The 22,441-nt window shown below is 37.2% G+C and overlaps 1 protein-coding gene across 1 annotated transcript in view; it reads left to right on the forward strand.

Annotated features, from left to right (window-relative positions):
• The window catches only part of SYNE1 (spectrin repeat containing nuclear envelope protein 1), a 288,350-nt gene that overhangs the window by 6,532 nt on the left and 259,377 nt on the right, over nucleotides 1-22,441 (forward strand). Inside the window, 1 exon segment of the mRNA XM_054514453.1 lies at nucleotides 2,177-2,442. Coding sequence (XP_054370428.1) covers nucleotides 2,379-2,442 — 64 coding nt within the window. The 5' untranslated portion in view covers nucleotides 2,177-2,378.

Consider the following 22,441-nt stretch of genomic DNA (forward strand, 5'->3'; position numbering starts at 1 on the left):
GCTCACATTCTTCTTATGCAGCATATAATTTAATATCAGCTAAATAAATTATTAATTGCAAGTCTGCCATTTATTGTGCACAGTGACTCAGCCTGCTGTATGAGTATATTGAACATACATCTTCATAACACTTTTCCAGACTCTCTTAACTTGGACTTGGATCAGCATGTTCCACAGCTCCTGTAAATCTGCTCATGTACAGCTGATTTATGCCAGCTCTGTCACAGTGTGAGTGAAACTGGTGTTCTGATATTGTTACTGCTGTTAGCCAAAAGCCCAATCAGATGAGGCCCCTTATCCCTGCCCATAAATTAGTCTAGCAGCTTGCTAGCAGAAGTGGCTGTACCCAGCTTACAGTATTGCTCAAAATGCTAGTAGTGCCACTGCTGCAGAAACAAGGCTACATGTAACCCACTGTGTTACAAATATTCTGGTTTGGATGAGGTTAGGAAAGTTGATGTTTCATTTAAATATTGCAGCGGAAGCAAAGTTCACCAAGCTGTCATGTGTGAGCACAAGAAACAGAAATCCTCCTCCTGCTCCCCATCCACTCAGTCAGGCACTATTTGGTGTGCTGTTGCTGATGCTCTCTGCAGGGATTTCGCAACACCAGGGGACCATCAGCCCAAGCCAGTGTTGCCTTGGTGTCACCTTCTCATGCCTGGTTGACACAAGCATGAGGCTCCTGCCAGGGTGCCTCTCCATGCTTGGGAAGTGGTAACTGATAGGCAGAGTCCCTGTGCACCCCAAGAAGTGTGTGGGGCAAAGCCTGGAAGGTGGGAAGGGCTATGGAGGGGAGAAGGCCCTTAAAGGAAAGAGCAGACACACATGTGTCTGCACATATATGAGCATCCAGGTGTCATGTGAAGTGTAGACATATGTAAAAATAGCAGCAGTGTGTCTGGAGTAGGTATTAGCACCACGGGGGCCATGGCGTGCAAGAGAACAGCCCAAAGACATGGGTGGACTTTGCAATCTGTTCTGCCATGTGGCCCATCAGAAGTGTGCTTCCCTCACCTCCACTGATCTAAAGCCAGCTTGGGGCTGCTGATCTGAGCAGCATTTAGGTCTGTAAAATACAAGGTAGACATACAATAAAAGACATAAATAAGAGGGAAAGCAGGATGTGCCTTGGGTCAGGCATGGTTTGAAGGTTAGAAAAGGAAATGTTGAAATATCATTTCCTCTGGCTGCCCTTACATGTTGACACAGCTCCTTTGGGACAGTTCATCGTGCCTGAAGCTGTGCAGCCTAAAGGCTTTTCTGATAATGGAGGACTCTATTCTCTGACAGACCTTGGGGCCAGGAAGAGAGGAAAGTGCACAACACGAACCCACTCACATTTGTGATATTGATCAGCTGCATATCATCTTGAATTTGGGGTGCACCCAGAGTGTATGGTATGAATCCAATTATTCTTGGTGTCTGTACATTTCTTATCAGGAAAATCACTGCATACATACATGCACTTGGTCCTCAGAAGATAAGAACTTATTGATAGCATTATCTGAAGAATCTAATTAGGTTATTTTTAGACCAGATTTATAGTCACATAGATTTTTATTATAGATGCAGAATTGTAGCAGTGTTCATGTAGCAGTTCTAGTTCACAGCTTTTGATGTTAAATGACACAAAAGATAGCATCATTATACAAAAAAAAAATATAAATACAACTGTATTTAATAATGAAGTATATTAATCTCAATATTTCAAAATAGACCACATTGTCAAGTGGAGTTAGGAGTTATCCTGACCAATGAGCTTCTGTACATGCTCCTTCCTACAGTGATGAAATAGAATGAGAGCTGTACAGTTTTTGGATTTTTACAAGTGGTTTTGTTTTTCTTTTAAGCTTAATAGTCTCTATGTTAAAAAGTATTACAGCATTACTTTTAATAAGTATAACATTTTTCTTATTTCTAAAAAATATCCACAAGCATCCTCGGGAAAGCATTGATGTCTGGTGCATTGCCAGTTGTGTTTAATGATTTGTTTTTGAAGCTTCACTCTGCTTGATGATTCCAAGCAAGCTTTCAGCAGTAATTATATTTCTGGTTGGGACGTACTGCTAAAACATAAACCCTTTACCTGTTAACATAGCCATTAAAACTCAAACTCCTTAGTTTTTCAGAGCTGGTGAAAGTTTCTTCTAAACTTTGGTACTTTTTTTCTCAGGTGTTGAAGTTGTTTACCATTGCCTTGCCCCGGCCCTATGGGGGCCAGCATTGGACTGGAGGTGTCTGACTGGCCCGGGGATGCTCTGCCACGGCTGAGGGTTGAACGCTAAAAGGAAACTGTCCGAGATCCTCATCTCACTGAGCTTCACAGCTTGGAGGGAGAATTCTGTTAGGGAAAGTGGACTCGCTGCAAAGAGATCATGGCTTCATCCCGACTGGTGGCAAGATCCAGAGATATTGCCAATGTCATGCAACGGCTTCAAGGTAAGGGACTGACGTGGGCTGGTGCTCTCTGCCCCGCCCTTGTAAATGCAAGTTCCTATTTTCTACTATACTGAACAGTCAGAACAATATCTCTGAAGTTTAATAACTGTTCTCAACTTCTCTATGGGATGTGATTCTAGTATATACAAAGGGCTGTGATTATATGTCTCCTTTGGCATAGCATTAGCAGTGATGGTTCAAAGCAGTTGACATGAACATGGCACAGTACACTGAATTGAAGCTTATGAGACTGGTTTTGGTTCTGTTTCCCTCAAGTTATCTGATGTGTGTATCAGGTTTCTCATAGAAAAGAGAATAGAAATTATATTCATCCTTTTCTCACCTACAAAGTCATCTGGTAGATATTTTATACTGATAAACTAATATTTATTAGTCTAGCAATGAGGACTGTGAATTATTATATTGTTAAGCATTGAAGAGTTCATAGCTCAGTGAGCTTATTATTAGTCCTGAAGTTGATGACCTTTTAGATGACACATCACAGGATGTCTTTGCAATATTCTTTGAGTATTCATTATGGTTTTATGTTCCTATAATATAGCATTACTAAATAAATTTGTTGTGTTTTCTTAGAAGTTATACATCTAACTGCTGCTGAAGGATTGCATTTGAATTTTTTCTTAAATTCAAATAATGATATTGACTAGAAACAAATTGTCAGTGCTGCTGTAGATTTCACTCCTATTAACTTTTAAACTCAATCATAAATCCCTGGCCTTCTTTCCTCTACAGACTAGTTTCCGCTGACTTCAACAAAAGCTTGTATGCACAGAACCTTTGATACCCCCTTCTGCATCCTCTAAATCTGGAAGCTTAATCTCCTCGTGGGTTTTCCTTCCATTTATTGTTTTTCGGTTCAGGAGATCTGAACTTAGCTTCCCAGCCACCAGCTACTACTAGTACCAATGATTTCCATGTAGCCTCAGTAGATAAATGGAAGAGTATGTTCTATTCAGGCCTGCTACAGCACTTCAACAATTCCAACATGGTTCTTCTTGATTTTCTTCAGCCTTTTGTGCATTTACTAAATGTTCCCATTCTGCTTTTATGTCTGCTAATTCTTAAGCTACAATGTTGGACACCTGTTCAAAGTGCCAACAAACATTGAGTGAGGAAATATTTTGTGCTCAGAGGATTTATGGTTTAATTAAGCATTAGACTGAGACCCTCCAGGTAGATTTGAATGAGACTCTGCAAGGGCACAGTGAGGCAGCCTTGCCCACAGAGCAGGCAGGGGTCTTGGGACACAGTGTGTGTACATCACAGTGTGTATAGGATACTATACATTTGTATGAGCTCATGTTCTTAGTAGGTATTCTAGAAAAAAAATACTGAGAGACTTGAAGAAGAAATGAAATAATTATGAACCTGTGAGACCTTCTGACGAATATGAAGAAATGCATGAGAGAAATGTACTCAAAATTATGGGGACATATTGAAAAAGAAAGCAGCAGGGAGATGAGCCATGTTCAGGGAGGATTATCCAGGCTGGTCCTCTGAAGCAATGTATAAGGAGGATGCTGCAGAAGGTATTTACAGAGCGTGGGGGCCATTAATTATCAGACTGTTATGTGCTAGCTTCCTAAACATCTGAAAAGCTGTTGCTGACAAAATGGCTGTTCTGTTCATTTGCATTTTGGGATTTTTTACACTTTATATATTTGGCTCTGCTGAAATCTGATACATAGTTCAGTGTGCTATAATGTTTTTATATTATTTTATTTTTGGAAATTACGCAAAAATAGTTACATGAATTCTGAAGTGAAGACATTTGAAAAGAAAACATATGAACTAAAGGGAAATTCGGCATTGCAGTTAATTTCAAGTTGTACCTGTAACTGGATTATTTGCTTCTCAGATGAAATCAGCTCTGCTTGGTATTGATGGGATCTGAGTTTTGCTGCAGATGCACTATTTCAATAAATCACCTGTGCCAAAGCTAGAGTGCTTGGAGCCTAAATCTTTTTTTAGTCTGTAGTTCTGCATTATGGATGAGCAGGCAGTCTGCACTGCGACTACCGAGGCCCTTGTGTATTGAGGTTTCTCCACCTTTCAGAAATTACAGTCAGCTGAAATTGGAGTAGATGGGCATAGGAGCACAGAGATATTTCTTGGTGTGTTTGTGTGGCAGCCCAGAGTCGGTGCAGAGCCAGGTGCACAGCTCAAGGTGAGAGTGGAACTGACAGCATTCAAGGTGTAACAGGAATGGCACTGGTTTGGGGGATCCTCACGCAGTGCAGAGCAGTAGTTGTGCTTTACAACACCTATTTTTGTACCTGGCTGTAAGCTGAGGCAGGAGAGTTCTTCTTGTGTGATACTGCTTAGACAGCGCTGCAAGATGTCAGTGCTGGAAATATATCAGCACTGAGAGGTAAAGCAAGCTGTGCTCCCTCCTCCACATTGTTCTCAAATGTGCCTCACGGGTTTCCAGTGAGCGCTTGTGGTGGGAGAGCGTAGGAAATACCAGAAAAATGCCACTCTTCACTGGGATTCTCAACACCAGTTCTGAAATATCTGCTGTACTCACTTTTAGTGCACACAACTCTATATGATCTCCTAAAATCTGTCAGAGAGAAACAAAGTTGATTCTGTGTTGGTTGGATTTTTTTATTTGTTAATTTGGGTTTTTAAATATAAATATTTCCAGCCACTTCCCCTTGGTAATTATGATACTTGCAATACACTCTGTACATATAGAGAGTTTTTGAATAACATTGTGTATCACTGTCTCAGAAATTCACCTGGGACAAACAGCCAAGACAAACTTGCTAATTCTAGGTTTTGTACAGTACCTTATGCTTCCTAGTTGTTCACATTATAAAAGCGCCCATAAAACCTGAGCAGAACTGGTATACACCATCAATATGAATTACATTCCTGGGACTGGTTTTTGGACTACTCTGGGAATTAAAGCCAGTTGGCAAAAGGCACTGCTCCTTAGCCTACAGGAAGTGCAAGTTCACTGGCATTGTAACTGTACACTAAAGATTCTTAAAGCATCTTTGATAGCTACAAATATCAAACCAAAGAGTGCTGGAAGACAGGCTGGTAAATCTCTTACGAATTTGCAATCTCTGCCACAATGAAATGAAGTATTTTCTGTTAGTATGCACTGTTAAAGGCAAACTGCAGTCATGCTAATGCTGTCCTGAAGAAAAATCTTTAATTTCTTCTGGATTTCACCACTGTTCTTATTAGGCTCTTAAACACACTTTAGATTGTGGGTATTTTGGGGTTTTGTAAAGTCACTTAGAGACACTTCATCATGTAGGAAAAACTAAGGTGGGAAAGCAAGCAACATGATCATACATGAAAACTAGCCACGCTGGAAAGGAGACATGGTTCTAGTACCACTCATACACTCATACACACAGAAAAGCTTCAATACAGGCAGGTCAAATTATCTTCAAGCCCAGTCCTTATTTTATGTAAAATTACATACAAATGGCTATCATCTTCTGTAGTTTTATGCCTTCATTACATTAGCACTGTTCACAGAATGTTGTGGGTTTGTTTTTCTCCTGGATTGTCCTTCCTTACTTGCCCCCATCCTCTTTGCCTTAAGTTTGGCTCTTCTTTTCCTTCCTTTTTTACAGCCTAGCATTTCTTTTCCATACCAGCAGCCATTAACTAAACAGTATGAGTTTTTTTCCTGTTTAGCTGATAGGCTCTTTGTTAATGTGTACCTTTGGTGTTTTCCTCTGTTTTTCTCTCTAAGTCAACAGTGCCAAGAGCCATGGTTTAACATTAAGCTAGGGTGATTTAACACGTACCTTGCTTCACTGCATGCACATTCCAAACTTTGTTTTCACCCGTACTCTTCTTCTTCTTACCTTTGACCTGAGGTCTAGGACTTGGTTTGTAGAGGCCAAGTGAACTCCTGGGAAAAAGGCAGTGTCCCTCCTTCAGTGCTGCTTATCATTTTATTGTTGGCAAAACCAAAGTGCAAGATCACGTTTGTAAACGTCAGCAAAATTGAAAAGGAGTGCTTGATCTGGAAGGGCATGCTGCACATTTTTGCACAATTGAGTTTTATCCCTGTATTACAAACACTACTCTGGTCAAGGTTTCCTTCTATCCAGTTTCCTTGTATGTACTGTTTCCATGTAGTCATGCTGATGCTTTTTCCTTGCCGTCTTTCACTATCTAGAATGTCCCAGTTTGTTTCCTGCATCTTTCTTGGATTTTTCTGGAATTATAAAAAATGTAAATTATTAATCTGTCAGGTGAGAAAATACTGTATCTAAGGCAATCCATTACTCACTGGCGGTGTGTTAAGGGAAAAGAAGCACTTTTGACTCTTTTGACTGGTATGACCTCTATGATCCAAAGGTCAAGTAAATCTAAATGGTGAATTGGGAATCTAAATAACATTGCAGCTCACATGTTACTTAACAAGAGAAAGACAAGCAGGATTTCAGTCTCTTTTTTATTATTTTTTCAGTGTGAGAAAATTTAAGTTAATGCTATTTCAGAGCAAAATCCTGAAATACAAGGTTTTTGTGTGAAGGTTAAGACAGCTGAAAAAACCCTACCATCATAGCTGAAAAGAAGATCATTAAAGGGTAAAACCAGTGTTTTCATCTACTGCAACAAAAACATGTTAAAAGGATAGAGATATTCAAGTAAAATAGTAGTTACTTTTTGATAATATCATCATTTTTAGAAGTATTTAATTTTGGTTTATCCATATGCAAACAAGTTCAGTGAGGATGCACTTCAGATTTTTTCTGACCGAGGTATGTGATGGTAATAATCTGATGTATTCCTGGTAGAGAAAAGTTCTGAACTATCTGTAGGTATTGCAAAAACATGGGGGAAAGGATATGATCAAAACATTTCACTAGTAGTACAAATGACTAAAGTATGAACTGAATTTAGGCATCATGTTATATTAGAATATTTTGTCATATAGTTAGACTGTTTTGACATATGGTGCAATAAGTATCTCAGTGGAAAAAACCATATGCTGCCTTTTTTTTTTTTTAACTACAGGTTAGCTTTCACTTTGTGTTCTCTTCAATGAGAATGCAGTCCTGGGGCAGTATGTGAAATGCAGAGTGTATTTTAGTGAGGCATGGTCCTGTATTCTTATTTTTAGATGGTTTTTCTTCATTAATAAATTTCAAGTTAGTGATTTAAAGTAAATTTTTAGAAATTTATATAAAGTTAATGTTGCCATCTCTTTGCTTACATTTTTTCTACTGCTTTGACCACAAAACAGCAATGTAAATCAACATATTCCTAATTACTTTTTTTTTTCTTGCTCTTACTTTTGATTATTACTGTTTCCACAGGTTGTTAAAACAATCTGTTCTCCTCTTTCCATTTGGTTAGTCAACTAGGACACAAAGCACTAATAATCACACAGGTGATATAAATTGCATATATATATATTTGCATTTGAGTTGCTTTTTAAGGAAAAAACAATATATTTTTCCAATTTTCATCTGAGATAAAGGATATATTTAGGGCAGAACATGGCTGATGTGGTGGTGTCTCATCACGTCAGTGAGATTGCTTTCATTTGGATGTGAAGAAACACAATTCAAAAATTGAAATTCTTCACCTATGCTACTATTAAAACACTGACCAGATTCATTGCACAAAATGTAGGAGGCAAAATGCAAGAGGAAAATCTTCTTTGGACAATTTTATAGATAGTGGTTTAAATGCTGTGTCTTAAATATAGTGGATATCCAAAACATGTCAGGCAAGTTTTCTTTTACATGAACTGTCTTTAGCAGCTCTTGCTGCTCACTATGATTTGACAAGTTTGTATGTAGGCATCCACACTGCAGCTGTTTAATTTTGGTTTTGATAAAATGTTATCTGAGGCTCAAAAACTGTTTTCAGTTAAGATTTTGTCTCAAAATAACATCTGCCATATTTGTTACTGGTGTGAAAAAACATATTTCAGGAAGTCTAAATAGGGACAATTATGTGTCAATTTTGATGGTTTAGTGAAGATAGAGATTTTGAGAAGGAAAATATTGCAGTGTTTATTTTTGTGAGTGCCCCCTCTATTCTGACAGGCTGCTAGACAGTTATTTTTGGGTTGGGGGTATCAAGAAGCAGAATAGATTCAAAATATTTTGATGACACATTTTAATGCAGGTTAGACAACTTATCAGTTTTCTAATACAACAACTTACAGTTTGTGATTTCCTATTTCTATTATATACACTGCAGGCTTGAAAAATTAAACTTTATTTCCTCAGAGCTGTGCTGTAATACCTTCCTACAACATATTTTGGTGTGTTATTAAATTTGAACATAGCTTATTGTCATCACCATAAATAATGGTGATGACAATGGCTCCCTTTTGGAATGCCACATTTGTTGTTTTTTCAGAAAAAGTGAAAAAGGCAGGAGGACATGCCTCTTGTTACTAATAAATAGGGATTAAAATAGTTTTGTATATGAACTACTGCTGATCATGCTTTTACACTGATGTACAGACTTCTGTAACATAAAGGCAAAATATTTCCATGAGAAATTTTTTGGTTTTTGTACAATTTTGCTGTAATCATGTTTTGCCCGTTTGTAGAATTTAAAAGCTTCACCATCTTTCTTTACCAGGATGATAATATACTTTAAAGAATATACTTGCAGGTAAAAAAAACCACATAAATGAAAATTAATATGTAACAGTTACTAGTAATTTATTCCGCAGACTTTTTTATAGAATGCCATTTTTATTTTGCACTTTAGGCTGCATTTGCTTAAAAATATCCTCATTTCTATCACAAAGCTTCTCCTTGTGACTCATATCACTGAGTTCTAATTTTAGACTCACACTGAGGTTTTTAGTTGGCAGTTGTATGTATCCAGGGGAATCGTCTATTACTGGGTGCAAGAAAACAGGCTACTTGTTCTGTCTTTCATCCAATATGAGAAGGAGCTTTATGAGGGAAGTTCCAATGATTTATTAAGAATCCAGTAGTCAAGAAAGAAAGAAAGAAAACCCATCAAAACCCCCCTCTCTAGCTCTTTGGAATTGATGTCTTCATGGTGAATTAAAAGAGATGTTTGAAAGATGTTATTACATTTTAATACTAGTTATGACTGACTGCTAATTGCACAGCTATATTTAAAATTCAAATTCTGATTGCTAGTAATTTGGGGTGTAAGTTTTATTATTCTAATTTTTTATAGACTTTAAGTTGGGGCTACTCCATGTACAATGTTCTTTGCACAAGGGGTGTAAAGAAACTGGGACTAACTTTAAAAAACTAGCCTACATCCTGTATTTTGAAAGAGATCCTGATTTATTTTAAGTTCTCAGTAATTCAATATCAGAATGGTTAGGAAGTAGCAGAAAAGCAGCTTGATGTTTCAGGGTAAGCAGCTTCCAGGTAAGGAGGAGAAATGCTGAGTTACTGCACAGTGAGGACAATTCTTGGGCTCCAGCTCAGCCCCCACACAGCTTGGCCTGGGGGCCAAGAGCTCGTACCTTCTCTCCCTCTCTCTCTGGTTTATCTGCCTTTCATGCTTTCCCTGCTGAGGAGTCATTGCTGTTAACAGAGATCGCTGCGAAATATCTTTTTGAGCTTCATTACTTGGAACATAAACATTAATATATTAAGAGATGTCATTTGTGAATATTCTTTTACTGTAATTTCACTAGATTTTATGTAATTACTTTTCAGTATTTGTTACATAGTCTTTTATACTTTTAAGAGGATTATGCCCTCCCTGATGTACATTGGTTTAAGTGACTATGGAGAATGTATGTAATCTTGTTGTAACACTGTTAGGCTTGTGACACAACCCTGCAAAACCTGTAAATCTCTAAGCTGAAGACTCTTGTATTCACCCAGATAAGAGATACATCTAGAACATTTAATACCATCTTTTACCCACTTAGACATTGCTGCTAAACGAGAGTTGAGATTTAGTTTATCCAAATCACTGAGCTTTAGCTATGCCAGTATAATTCTGGGAAAATTCATCATCGCCTTAGAGAGATGCCAAAGCCCTGTACAAATGTAGTAAAATGTTCCCTTGCTTTCTGTCCCTCACTATTAGAGACCAGCTCATGTATCTTGCCAGAACTGCTTAGCCTGTCCTACCTCCACCAGCTTGCTTGGGAGTCACCATCGGTGTGCCTGGGTGGGCACAGTGTCCTCACTGTACAGTGTGGAGTTCCTGTAAGTCTTTACTTAGGGTGCTATTGTGAGAAAGCCACAGACCTTGTCAATGCAGCAGCTGTTCTGTAAAGACTTTATCTTAAGCTCATTAAAACAGAGGAAAAAATCTTCTTTCCATAAGGTGAACAGAATGAACTACAACAGCAATTGTACGTGAAGAGTATTACTGTTAGCTTTCCGGTCTTGGAGGGAAAAAAAATCCCCAACTCTACATGCAAGAGCAGTATTCAACATTATTTGTGGCCAAACCAGTGTAGCAAAGAAGAATATTTACTTGCTTGCAGTGACTTATATATAGTAGAAAAAAAAATCCTACTTAGGAATGGAGCTCTTTGTTCTCAGATTTTCTGTTTATAAGAATTTATGGTATTGTAGTAAATTCACTTTTGGACTGTGCTTTCATTCTCCCAGGGAAATTCAAGTAAATTATTACAGTTGAGCCTGTGTAAAGACCTATCTCTTTATTCTGTTTGTTTTGGCCAGGGTTTCTATTGTCTCATTTGCCAAGACATACCTAAGCTTTTCTAAGTCCATCTGGTGCAGCCATTCCCAGTTCTGAGGCTTCAAACTTCTCCTGGCTCATACAAGACAAATAATACAGATGAATTTTCTTTTTTGACTCCAGAAACATCCACTGGATAATGCAGAAACATCATGTAATTTTTCAGGAGAGAATCAAGAGTCAGCATCACCAGTTACAGCAGTTATGAGCCAGTTGTACCAGCGCAGTCCTTTTCTGCTGGGAGCTGAGTCCTGTTTTGCAGCCTGGGCATTCCTAGTCCATTCACTCACAGGTGAACCTGATGTGCCTTGGTATAGTGAGGACAAGAAGTACCTTTCAATGGATGTCACAAAGCTTGAGCTCCCATCCAATGAGTAGAGAAGTGTTGGGAATGGGCCCTTCACTCAAATTTGTAGTCCAGCTGGCATTCCCCCATTGGAGTGTATTGGCCAGAAGGTCAGACTGTGGTGCTGAGATGATTCTTAAATCCTTTGTGGGAAGGATAGACAAAAGTGGGACTATGCAATGATCAATCACAAATCAGTGGAAAAAAAAGTGACCAAGCCACTGTGTTATCAGAGGTCTCCAGGCATAAATGTTTATTAGCAGGTGTGAGTTGCAGTAATAAAACTCTGGTTTAAGACTTATTAGACAGGACATAAGTCTAATTAACCTGGATTTCTGGCTGTTTTGTATCACTGAAGTTGTCTGTTGCAGGAAGAATAAGATTTTAAAAAGGCATTTGGGCACCTGGAAATGGATATTGCCATAAAAAGGCATGCTGTGTATTTTTTTAATACCTTTTTAGATGCCTTACTTCTGCTTCTAAGACCTGAGTTCTTTATAATCTATCGATGAACAAACAAAGTGAATTAAAAAATCTTCAATGAGATTGTATTGAGATTCTAACTAGTATTAAGAAATTACAAGTCTATTATTTGCAAATTTATTTAATACCCAAAACATAGTTAATATTTCTAAATCTAAATTCTTGTTTATCAGCAGTTTTAAGATAAAGTCAGTGGGTGATCTTGGAACTACTAATTTTGTTCTTTAGTCCATTAAGTAAAAGTGAAGCCATGTGACCACCTTGTTTGCATTTCTAAAAATCTAATTCATCCTACTAAAAAACTATACCTGTATTGAAAGCTTTGTATTGATTGCTGCCTTTTCATTCAAATGAATGAAAACTTTCTTGAATAGAAAGCTTTAAATCTTGCTGTGAATATTTTGCTTTCTGCTTCCCAAAGAGACAGGAGCTCTTTTTTTTCTGGCTGACTTTCTCAGGAGCAGAAAACCTGCTGCTTCTGCATTGCACTATATTGTGGAAAGGAGTTTAGTTGTATAATCTGCTTTCCAGGTCTTGCTTTCCAGAATGGCCTTTTGTTTGGTCACTTTGGTGAACATGTTGTACAAAGCCTTGTTGCGTAATTCTTCTTCTTTCACAATCCTGAGCCTGCCTTTTCATCTGTGTGGTTAGTAAGAGAGCTGGAGGTGTGATCAGCTGCCAGAAGTGATTTGAATAAATGAGCGGAATCGTGAACAGCTAATGGTTGTGTTTACATCTGGTTTCTAAGAGACTAATAGTTCAGGCTTACAGTTTCTCTGTGTTTGTATTTGAGATCTTGAGCACATCTAAATCCTGTACTCCCTGGGCACACTTTTGTCTGCACAAAAAAAAATTACACTTTGTATTTATCAGTAAGACATCATCGATTTTGAATAGGAAAATACATCCATTTATGAATGAGATTAAATAATTGTATGCCATTGTGCTAATTCTTTACTAATCAAGGTGCTTTTTTGTTGTTGGGTTTGTTTTTTTTTTTTTTTTTTTTTGGGTTGTTTGGTTTGGTTTGGTTTTTGGTTGGCTTTAGAAACAGGTATGCCAAATATGTAGTAAAGTAGCACATTTCAACCTGTGAGGGAAGTAAAGATAGTGTCACTGTCTGCTTTGGAATGAAACAGAAAGCAACTCCTATGAGAAGTGTAGGTTGCAACATGGACTTTACTGCAGTCAGGAAGAGTAAATCAGTTCCTAAAACTATTGAGCTGCTTCAGTACCAGCATGTTTCTACAAATCAGGTGCACATCTATGTACTGACAGAAATCAGCTCCACATGTAGCCACTGGTAGCTACAAGTAGTTATTTTTGTTTATTATTAATAGTTGGTTGTTCCTGTTGAAGGGCTGAAATAGTGTTATCAAGAATAGGAATTACTTAAAATTTGGCTTAACATCTGTGACTTATATCTTCAGCAGCATGTGTGAAAAGTCACACTGTAAGTTTCACCAGTGTATTTTTTTCACATTTTCTACATTATTATATGTATTATTATATCTATTCTACATTATTATATGCTAGCAACCAAACTTCAAAGTTTTACAGGCTGCAGTACTTTAAAAGAAATTACTCTTGCTGTAGTTAAAATGCCAAACCTCAGGGCTGCAAATGTGCAGCTATTTAAAGTATGACAATACAATGAGGGTTCTCCAACTGGAATGCTAATTTCCAGCAGATATGTATTTTAAATGAGGCCAAACCCGGAATCTATGTTCAGTGACATCAATTATTAACATAACATTAGTGACAGCAGTTAAGTTGTTCAAGTTATTCTCCCAGGCTTATGATTAAGTTTAAAAGTATCAAGCTGAATTATAGTAATGTCACAGGAAATGCAAGAAAAAAAAATATATATAAAGACTTACATGAAAATGTACATTGAATTTTCTTTGTAAGGAAGGAAAAGATTGGAGTTGATAGATCAAAATTCTCAAGACTTGGCTACTTCTTTTTGCCAAAGGAGATTGTAAAGCACAGAAATCAGAACACACACACACACACACATCTTGTAATGCTTTCCTTATATCTATGAGAAAGATAAATTTGTAATTTATCTTTCTCATGGATATAAGGAAAGCATTAAAAAAATCTAAAAAACTTAGGTAGAAGGCTTTGAATAATGTATTTTCAAGGAAACAGAACAAGCTAACACACAGCAATTCACATAGAAGTGAAAGAGAAATGAAAGTGAAAGGAACACATACAGGCTTCTGATAGGTAGAAATGTTAAAAAAAAAAAAACTGAAGAAAGAAGATTGGATATCGAGACGAGCAGTAACATTCCCTTGAAAACAAAAAAGACAGAAGTTGCTTTACATCTCTGAGCATAAAAATTAGCATGGCAAAAGTTTCAACTTTGTTATTGTTTGTGGACTGTTCTCAGTCTCAATTAACATCAAGGAGCATGTTTCAAAATCCTTACATACAAAAAAGAGACGTCTTTCATCTGAATAAGTAATTTTAGTTCTGGGTACAATCAGAATGTCTATACCACCCATTGCTTGCTTGCTCCCTCTCAGGATTTGGCTGTTTGCTAATTACTGATGACAGGTGGATGCTGAGCTGTGCTTCCCTGATCCTGCAGCATTCTCTTACACTTGCCCTGGCAACAGCAAGAACTGTCCTTAGTTCATTATAAAGAACTACCTTGGTTTCTTCTCTCTTCCTGAAAAATGGGTCTCATTTTGTAGGTGATTACTTCAGTTTCCAAATAATTTAAAGCCTTGAGCACTTCAACTTAGAGTAGTTTCTTACTAGTCAATTGTTACCTTCTGGTTCTCTGCCTCTTTTACTAAAATCTGTTGCTTGAATTCCTTTACGCTCTAAAACCTTCCAATTTAATGACATGTTTTTCTAATAACTGCCTTAGATGAGAACAATTTATTTTAGTGTTATCTGTATTTCAACATTTTTCTGTGTTTTTTCTGCAGAACCAGAAAGAATTAAAAGCTTGTTAGTAGCTGATTTGCATATAGTTAAGAATGTGCAGTGGTTATTGGCTCAGACTTATGGATAGATATTATCCTCAAAATTTATAGGCACTTTCATCTAGATTTATATTCTTGCATCAACTTGAGATGCTGAGAAATAAAGATACAGCTCAATAGCTTGTCTCTTAAACCTGCATGCTGCATTTAAATGACCCCTTTCACTCTGTCTCAAATCAGTGCTACAGGATGCTGATCATCTGTTCTCCAGATTTTTTTTTTTTTTTTGGCCTGTGACTGGACAGAATTGGTGGCTGATTGCCAGCAATGCTGGACATAAGCTGCTTTGGCAGATTTACCCTTTTAAAACTCTGCTTTATTTGCAGGGAAAATTGTCTCCTTCCCCATAGAGGAAAAAGCAAAACCAATGTGAAAAAACCCTTCAGAATAAGACTGAGATAAACCTAGTGCTAAAAAGTCACTATGGTAAAGAAATCCTAAGCTTAACATTTTTAAGTTCAGTAGGTTTCTGTAGTAACAATGAGGACTGACTGTAACCAGTAAAGACAAAATCAGATTAAGTTGTTGGGTAGTAATATAATGTGTAATCTAATAATCTAATTTCTCTATTTTCCCTTTTCTTCACCCATTTTACTATCCAGATTAGGAGAAGGTATCCATCTGTATTTCTTTCTGTAGCTGAGACTCAAATGCAGATTGAAGATACAGACTTCAGCATAAGCCTCTTTCTTGCTCTAAAGAAAACGCTCAGACCTTGAAGCCAATGTGTTGCCCTTGAGGAAGAGCAAGGCAGACCGAGACAGATGCTTTTGGAGAACCTAGCACAAGGTGCACCAGATAAGACTCTGACCTAAACCAAAAGAAATCATGATTGCGAAGCCAGGAGATTCTGTGCTGATCCCCTACACAATTTCAGAATCCAGTCCCGAGTGATGCTGTGTCTCATGTGACCTTGTAATAGTGAGAAGTGGAGTAAAAATGGGCGCAGGGAATCTCTTCACCAGTTGCAAATATTATCACATTAATTTTACATTGAACTGTGTGTGCATGTGTATGTGGAAAAGGGAACACATAAGGACATAAAAAAGGAAGTTGTCCAAATGAATAAGTTCCTCTTACCTCCTCAGATAAGCAGTTTGCATTTTGCAAGTCAAGACTGCCTAACCAGTAAAGTAAATTTACAGAAGTAACTGTAGCGTCTCTGTTCAAAGGCAGCACCTCTGAACAGGAGACTTACTAGACTCCACATAAAATGAAACCATGCTGGAGAAGAAAGGATATGAAAGTATGACTTCATGTTTTGGAGTTCACTGTTTTAGGAGCTGCATGCATTCTTGATTGTTGAAAGGAGTTTGCATGGATGGGAATCAGAAAAAGATGTCTTTGCATGTTTACCCTCTGCTAATCAGGGCTCAGAGCATCTTGAATATTGAAATTTGCATATGATATGCCTCTTGTCAATATGAATACTATGCCCTTGGACAGTTCAACATGTCTTGGGCTCCTGGTGGCCACTTTCAGATCGTCTGTCTGGATTTAATCTCTTTAGCAGTGCAAAGTTGGAGATAATGTGTAAATCCATGTGTATAAACACAAATGTAGTAAAGCAATAGATACAGATATTTCAGGTCCACTTGATCAAATTACTATCTAAACCAAAAATGCTTACTACATCCCAATATAAAAGAATAGTCCTTAATGCACTTCATGCAAAGGTCATTGCCATCTAATTGGCAAAGCCTGAACACAACAAATGTAGAAGTGCTGTGATATGATTAAAATAACTATTAAAACCAATTGAAAACATCTTTTTATTCCTTTTTAGGAAGTAGAGCTCTGCTGGCAAGAAACTGAAACCTATTCATAGCAGATTCACAGTAGTTTATTGCAATTGTATGATCCCCATTACCACATTATTTAAGTTTCTCCAAGTTTTTGAGGTATTTATCTTTACAACATCCCTGCTTGGAAGGCAAACCACCTTTTCTTACATTTTTGGAGTAAAGGTTCTCTAGACCTGGTAATAAGCATATCAAATACAAGAGATGCAGGCAGAAGCTAAGTACCTGTCACTGAAGATTTCCACGGTTTTCTGTAATTACTCTGATTAGTAGTTATTAATAATTATGACTGATAAATAAACAGGATGAACACATTTCTATATTCACCCTGTGTCTCTCATATAGTAAAGCACATATCATTAAAAAAAACCCATCCAAACAAAAATACTGGGAAGTAACACACCATAAAGAGCCTAAGAGCCTCACAGATCATAAACACTTAACTGTGGAAAAGGCACTGACCCTTCTCCTGCTTTAACCAGACTTGTAGCTGAGGTCATAGCTGGCCTTTCCAGCCCCCGTGGTACTCCACCCATACGTTGTTTTCATGAAGAACTTGAAATCACGTCAAAAAACATCAGAAGGAAATAACGTTTGTGTTGAATTTATGTTTGGATTGTTGTTTGTTTTCTTGGAAGGAGGTTGTTCTTCAGATTATAGTTATTTTTAGTGCCTATGAAACTGAAAGAATACTGGATGGAGCCGGGAAAGCTGTGAGCAAATATCGTATTGGTGAAAACTTGCAGACAGGAACAACTTTGTTACCTTTGTCCTAAGCACCACCTATTCTGGATATTGGCTTCTTAAAAAAGAAAAAAGCTCTATTGTTGTGGTGTGAGTGTGTAGTCTTTCTACAGCAGATCATAAATTACTGTTTTCTGTGACCTGAGTGTAGCTGTGCCTCTTTTCTTCTATTTAAAAATATCAGATTCTGTCCTGCTAGAGAACTCTATCCTCTATATGCATTGAAAAAATTAAACCTCAAGAACTTCAAGATAATTTCATAGATAAATTAATACTGAGTTCTTACAGTACTTTAAAAATCTTTTAGGGCATGCTATACATTCTTAAGTGTTGTTTTTGATTTTGTTTTGGTTTGGTTTTTTTTTTTTTTTACTAGCCTGATATAATTTAGGCTTCATAGCTGTTGTAAAGTTCTCATATTACATTTTTCTCTGAAACCTGAAGAATGCAAAAATACTAAAAAATACTATTAGGGCATTACAAAAGATCTGCCACCTCTAGTGGTGAGTGTAGGCTTTTCAGTTGAGGAGCAACTGGCAAAAAAAATAAAAGGACAAATTCCAACACAAAGGAATTAAGTGTGTAGTGGCAACTGCTCTAACATCAGTGTCCTACTGGGTTTAGTGACTCGTTAAATTTCTGTGGACAATATTTACCTTCAAAGGATAGTTTGACTTTTAACTAAACTTCAAAGTCTGCATATATAGGCTTGTGTTTCTGTGACCTTTAACAAAGGTGATTGCAAACATATTCATCAAATGATTTGTGCTATCAGCTGGGTATTTAGAAGCTGTAGATGTAGGTTTTCACTCTAAGAATCTGATCTGAATTTGCAAACTCTATATAAAGTCATCAGATGACTCTGAAGATATGGAAGACACTGTCTTTCAAGAATTTTATTGAACCAATAAATGGCATAGATTCCCCCATATTTTTGAGCTTTAGGGAAAGGTAATTACAAAAGGGTTTTCGAAGCTGAAATGTGTGATGAGTCAGCCATTTAAGATAAGGAGAGCAGTCTCAAAGCAAAGCAAGTGTAATAAATTACATGAAAGAAGAGGTTATCTTAAAAGGCAGAAACCATTGAAAATTCAAAAGATTTGTTGAGGGCATGTTTGTTTGGGTTTTTAAAATATTTTTATTCAAAAGTGGCAAAATACCAGAAAGGTATGAGTTAAGGAAATCACATTGTTGAGGAGATTGCTGAAGAAAATTAGTTTTATTAGCTGCATTCTACATCCATTAGAGAACACATTGAACTACAGGAAAAAATACAAACGGGAAGGTGGGTTTGTACAGGTGAATAGATGGACCGAGCATGGATTGTCTGTAGGAGCAGAAAGAATATCTTTGGTATTCTAGGATCATATGAAGATAAGGACGATAGTGCAGAACAAATTGTTAAAAAATAATTCCATCCTATAGCCAAATGACTTGAGTTAAATGTCTGTTCTGAGAAGCTTAGTTGTAGCCATGAGGAACTGATATGCTCTCTTCATTTTACTGCACCTAGAACATTGCAGAACTTCCTTCAAAGAAGAAGTTTCAGTCTTCCACCTTGAAAGCTTTGGAAATACTGGAAGGGTAAAATGTACACTTCCTTCACAATTTTGAATGATAGTCACCTTTTCCACCTCTGACCTCATTTGTGCTTCAGTTTAGCTTATTTTAGTGCAGTAGTTTCCTTGTTGTAGTTCACCAGACTGCTTATAGCAGTCTCTGCTTAATCAGCAGTTATTTATAAAGCTTGACCTGCATGACCCTGCCAAATCAGCCTGCCGTGGTTCTGATCTGCTCTGAAATAGAAAGATTGGCTTAGTCTTCAGGATGCTCCCTTTACCTGCAGAGTGCATGTGTCTGTCGTCCAGCTGGGAGGAAGAATAATTCACATTGTTCATCTGGAAAAATCCAGCCCACCATTTACCTAGAAAAGTGGAAATATAAATATCACTGTTTAGTTTTGTTCTTTTTGTTTGTTTGTTGTTTGTTTTGTTGTTTGGGTTTTTTTTAAATACAGTTTACATTAGTAGAAAATAATGCCTGTGATCTGGTAGCACTTTCACTGACACTCTTGGCTACATGTCTGTGTGCATGGATGCCCTGGTGGACACAGTTAAAACTCATAGGAAAAACTGTTGAGGCTGTTCTAAAAATCTTTGAAATCCTGGCCCAGATGAGTATTTAGGAGATGCTTTTGTACAGCACTTCTGATGTCTTGAAAATTTTTCTGGAGGATGGGATAGAAGAGTGGTTTGACAACTCCTACACAAGGGTCCTACCACCCAAATCAAGTCACAGATGATTATTTAACAGTCATTTAATCTCAGAAGTTATAAAGTCTGATCCTACATGATATCGAATGGAGGGTTCATTTTAAGTGGTAACACGATAATAGGAGGTGGGACACTCTGTAAAACAGCACTCTTTGCAGTGAATTAGCTGTGAATGGTAGTGTTTCTGCATGTTTACATTTTAAAAAATTCTGTCTATCAAAAAATTTTTTCATACAAAACATCAGGAAAAGGTAAGGTCAGTAATTTATGGTTCCAAGTCCATAGATTGTTACTTGTACAGTGCTGTTCTTTGGTTACAGTTTTCAAATATTCTGGTTTTTTGGACTCATTACCAAGTCATATGTGTTTCTCCAGATTTTCTTTATAACACTGTCAACACACTGTGTGGTTTATTCAGGAGAATTTGAAAACTGGGTTATTTCCTCTAGGAATCTAACTGTTATTAATTAATCCAGATCTTTAAAATCATCAAATCAATTTTCATTTGTAAATTGTAATTTATTTTTTTTTTAATTCTCGTCAGTAGATTTTGAAAAGAAAGATTCTTTCATATAAAGCAATATTTAAGTTTGTAATTTCCCCATATGCTTCTTCAGCACTGTTGAGGGCGCATCCTTTTACATCAACATCCAGAAACCAATGCAAGGAAGTATTTGTGTTAATCAAGAAGTGAATTCAAAGTATGATTTGTATCAGGACAAAAAAGAGTGTTTCAGTTGAAAATCTTATTTGCTTATGTCTACATTAAATTATAGGTGAAAGGTGATAATAACTTGTAGATTCAGTGACAAAGGCTCCACCAAGCACACCATATACAAACATAACTGTATTAAAATAATGGTAATTCAAACTCCGTCTCAGGGAAGCCCTGTAGTAAGTTTGGTGGAGAAATTCCTACTGTATGAAAAAGCAGTGACAGAGCAGAGAGCTGAGAAATACTTAAGAAAAGTAAGGTGTGTGCACTTAGTTCCAGTGAGAAGGATTCAAAAGTCTAGGCCCCAGATTTGTGGTAAGGAATTAAGGACGTGTGGAGATGGCCTGACACTGAGGAGATGATGGTGAATGCAGGGAATCAGAAAAGAAATATGCCCAACAGGACACAGCCCTAAAGAAAATTTAGGTCAAGCTGGAGCAACCTCAGGCAGAGTAAGTTGGTGCAGGGACCAGATCTCAGTTGGTAAGAGCAATCAGTGAGGAAAAGGAGGATCATTTCAGCCAAGTGGCAAATTGAACATCTAGGAACAGCTGGTGGGATGACTCAGATGGTGTTTGGGGAAACCCTCTATTCAGGCTCACAGCCAGGCATTGACTTACAAGGCTTATCCTGGCTCTCAGTTCTCATTTGGTGGTAGAATCTAACTGCTGAGGTGGAGTCTGACAAAAGCTGACACACAGTTACCTGTTCTGGTTTTATTCTTTGTGCAGGAAACTGTGTTTTCAAATGGAGATTAAGGGTGCTCTTTTTTTTTTTTAATATATGTATTTTTTTTTTCCCAGTAGTGAAAGACCAACTATTAAGTATTGCTAGCACTGAAATGGTCACTAAAATAATTATATGTTCCACAAATTAATGTGGGCATGTGATGTGCACCCTTACATTGATTGTGCATTCATCTATACATGCATGAACGTGTGCGTGTGAGCTGAAGGGTATTATCCAGGAGCACTGGCAGAGACACTGTCAGATTTTATTATTCTTCTCTAAACTGCTATTTGCTGTTGGGGATGGAGAGGAGCTGTAATCAAACAGTTCATTTTGTAGCCACACATGCCACTCTGGTAATTATATAGTTATATAGGGGGTAGTTCCAAAGTTGCTTAGCCCAGATGCAACACTTTGGAGTTGCATATGCCTCAATATTCTTTTTTAAAGGTTACATTTTTAACTTGTATCTCTAGAGAGATACTTATATTTTTGTACCTAAATAAAAGTGGCCTCATTTTCAGAAATTAGGAGCACCTCCAGCCCCATTTGATATGACTGAGATTCTTTTGCTTCTTTGACAGTAAAAAATTAAGGCACACACCATGTCGCATCATATACTCCACACTAGCAATAAAATACTAAAGTTTTTAAATATCCTCTGCCTCTCTGTCTTCATGCAGTATTTTATTGATTCATCAGGAAGGCAGACTGGTTTTGGCCTTGATTGGATGTGACAGCATGTTCAGATTCCACTTGCTTTTACTTCCAAAACTGTACAAAACCCCATCATTTTGCATTCCCTGTTTCTATGTGAAAGCTTAAGTACTTTTAATTGCCCCAGAATTGTCTGTTTGTTTATTCTTTTGCTGGTTTTTATAAGAGCACACACCCAAAACCTGTGGATATAATCCAACTTGGCTGAGACTTAGCTCCAGATAGACAATTTTTCATATTCAGTTAATGTTACTCAGTTAATCTGTTCAGAATTAATTTTTTCACACATTCTTAAGTTGTGAAGCTCTGCTGTTTTCTGGCTCAGGGGGATAAGAGATATCCAGAAATTTTGAATTAGATTTTAAAAAAATACATAAAGGCAAACATAGTATCTTTTCCCTTGCCCGAGTCTGTTTCATCTAGGAAGAACTCTGTGTTTTCAAACATTAGCAAAATCTCTTGTTAAAATTAACTTTGAATGCTGTATTTATAATGATATAGACATTGTGGGT

Source organism: Molothrus ater, chromosome 3, assembly GCF_012460135.2.
Source record: "Molothrus ater isolate BHLD 08-10-18 breed brown headed cowbird chromosome 3, BPBGC_Mater_1.1, whole genome shotgun sequence".
NCBI classification, from domain to species: domain Eukaryota; kingdom Metazoa; phylum Chordata; class Aves; order Passeriformes; family Icteridae; genus Molothrus; species Molothrus ater.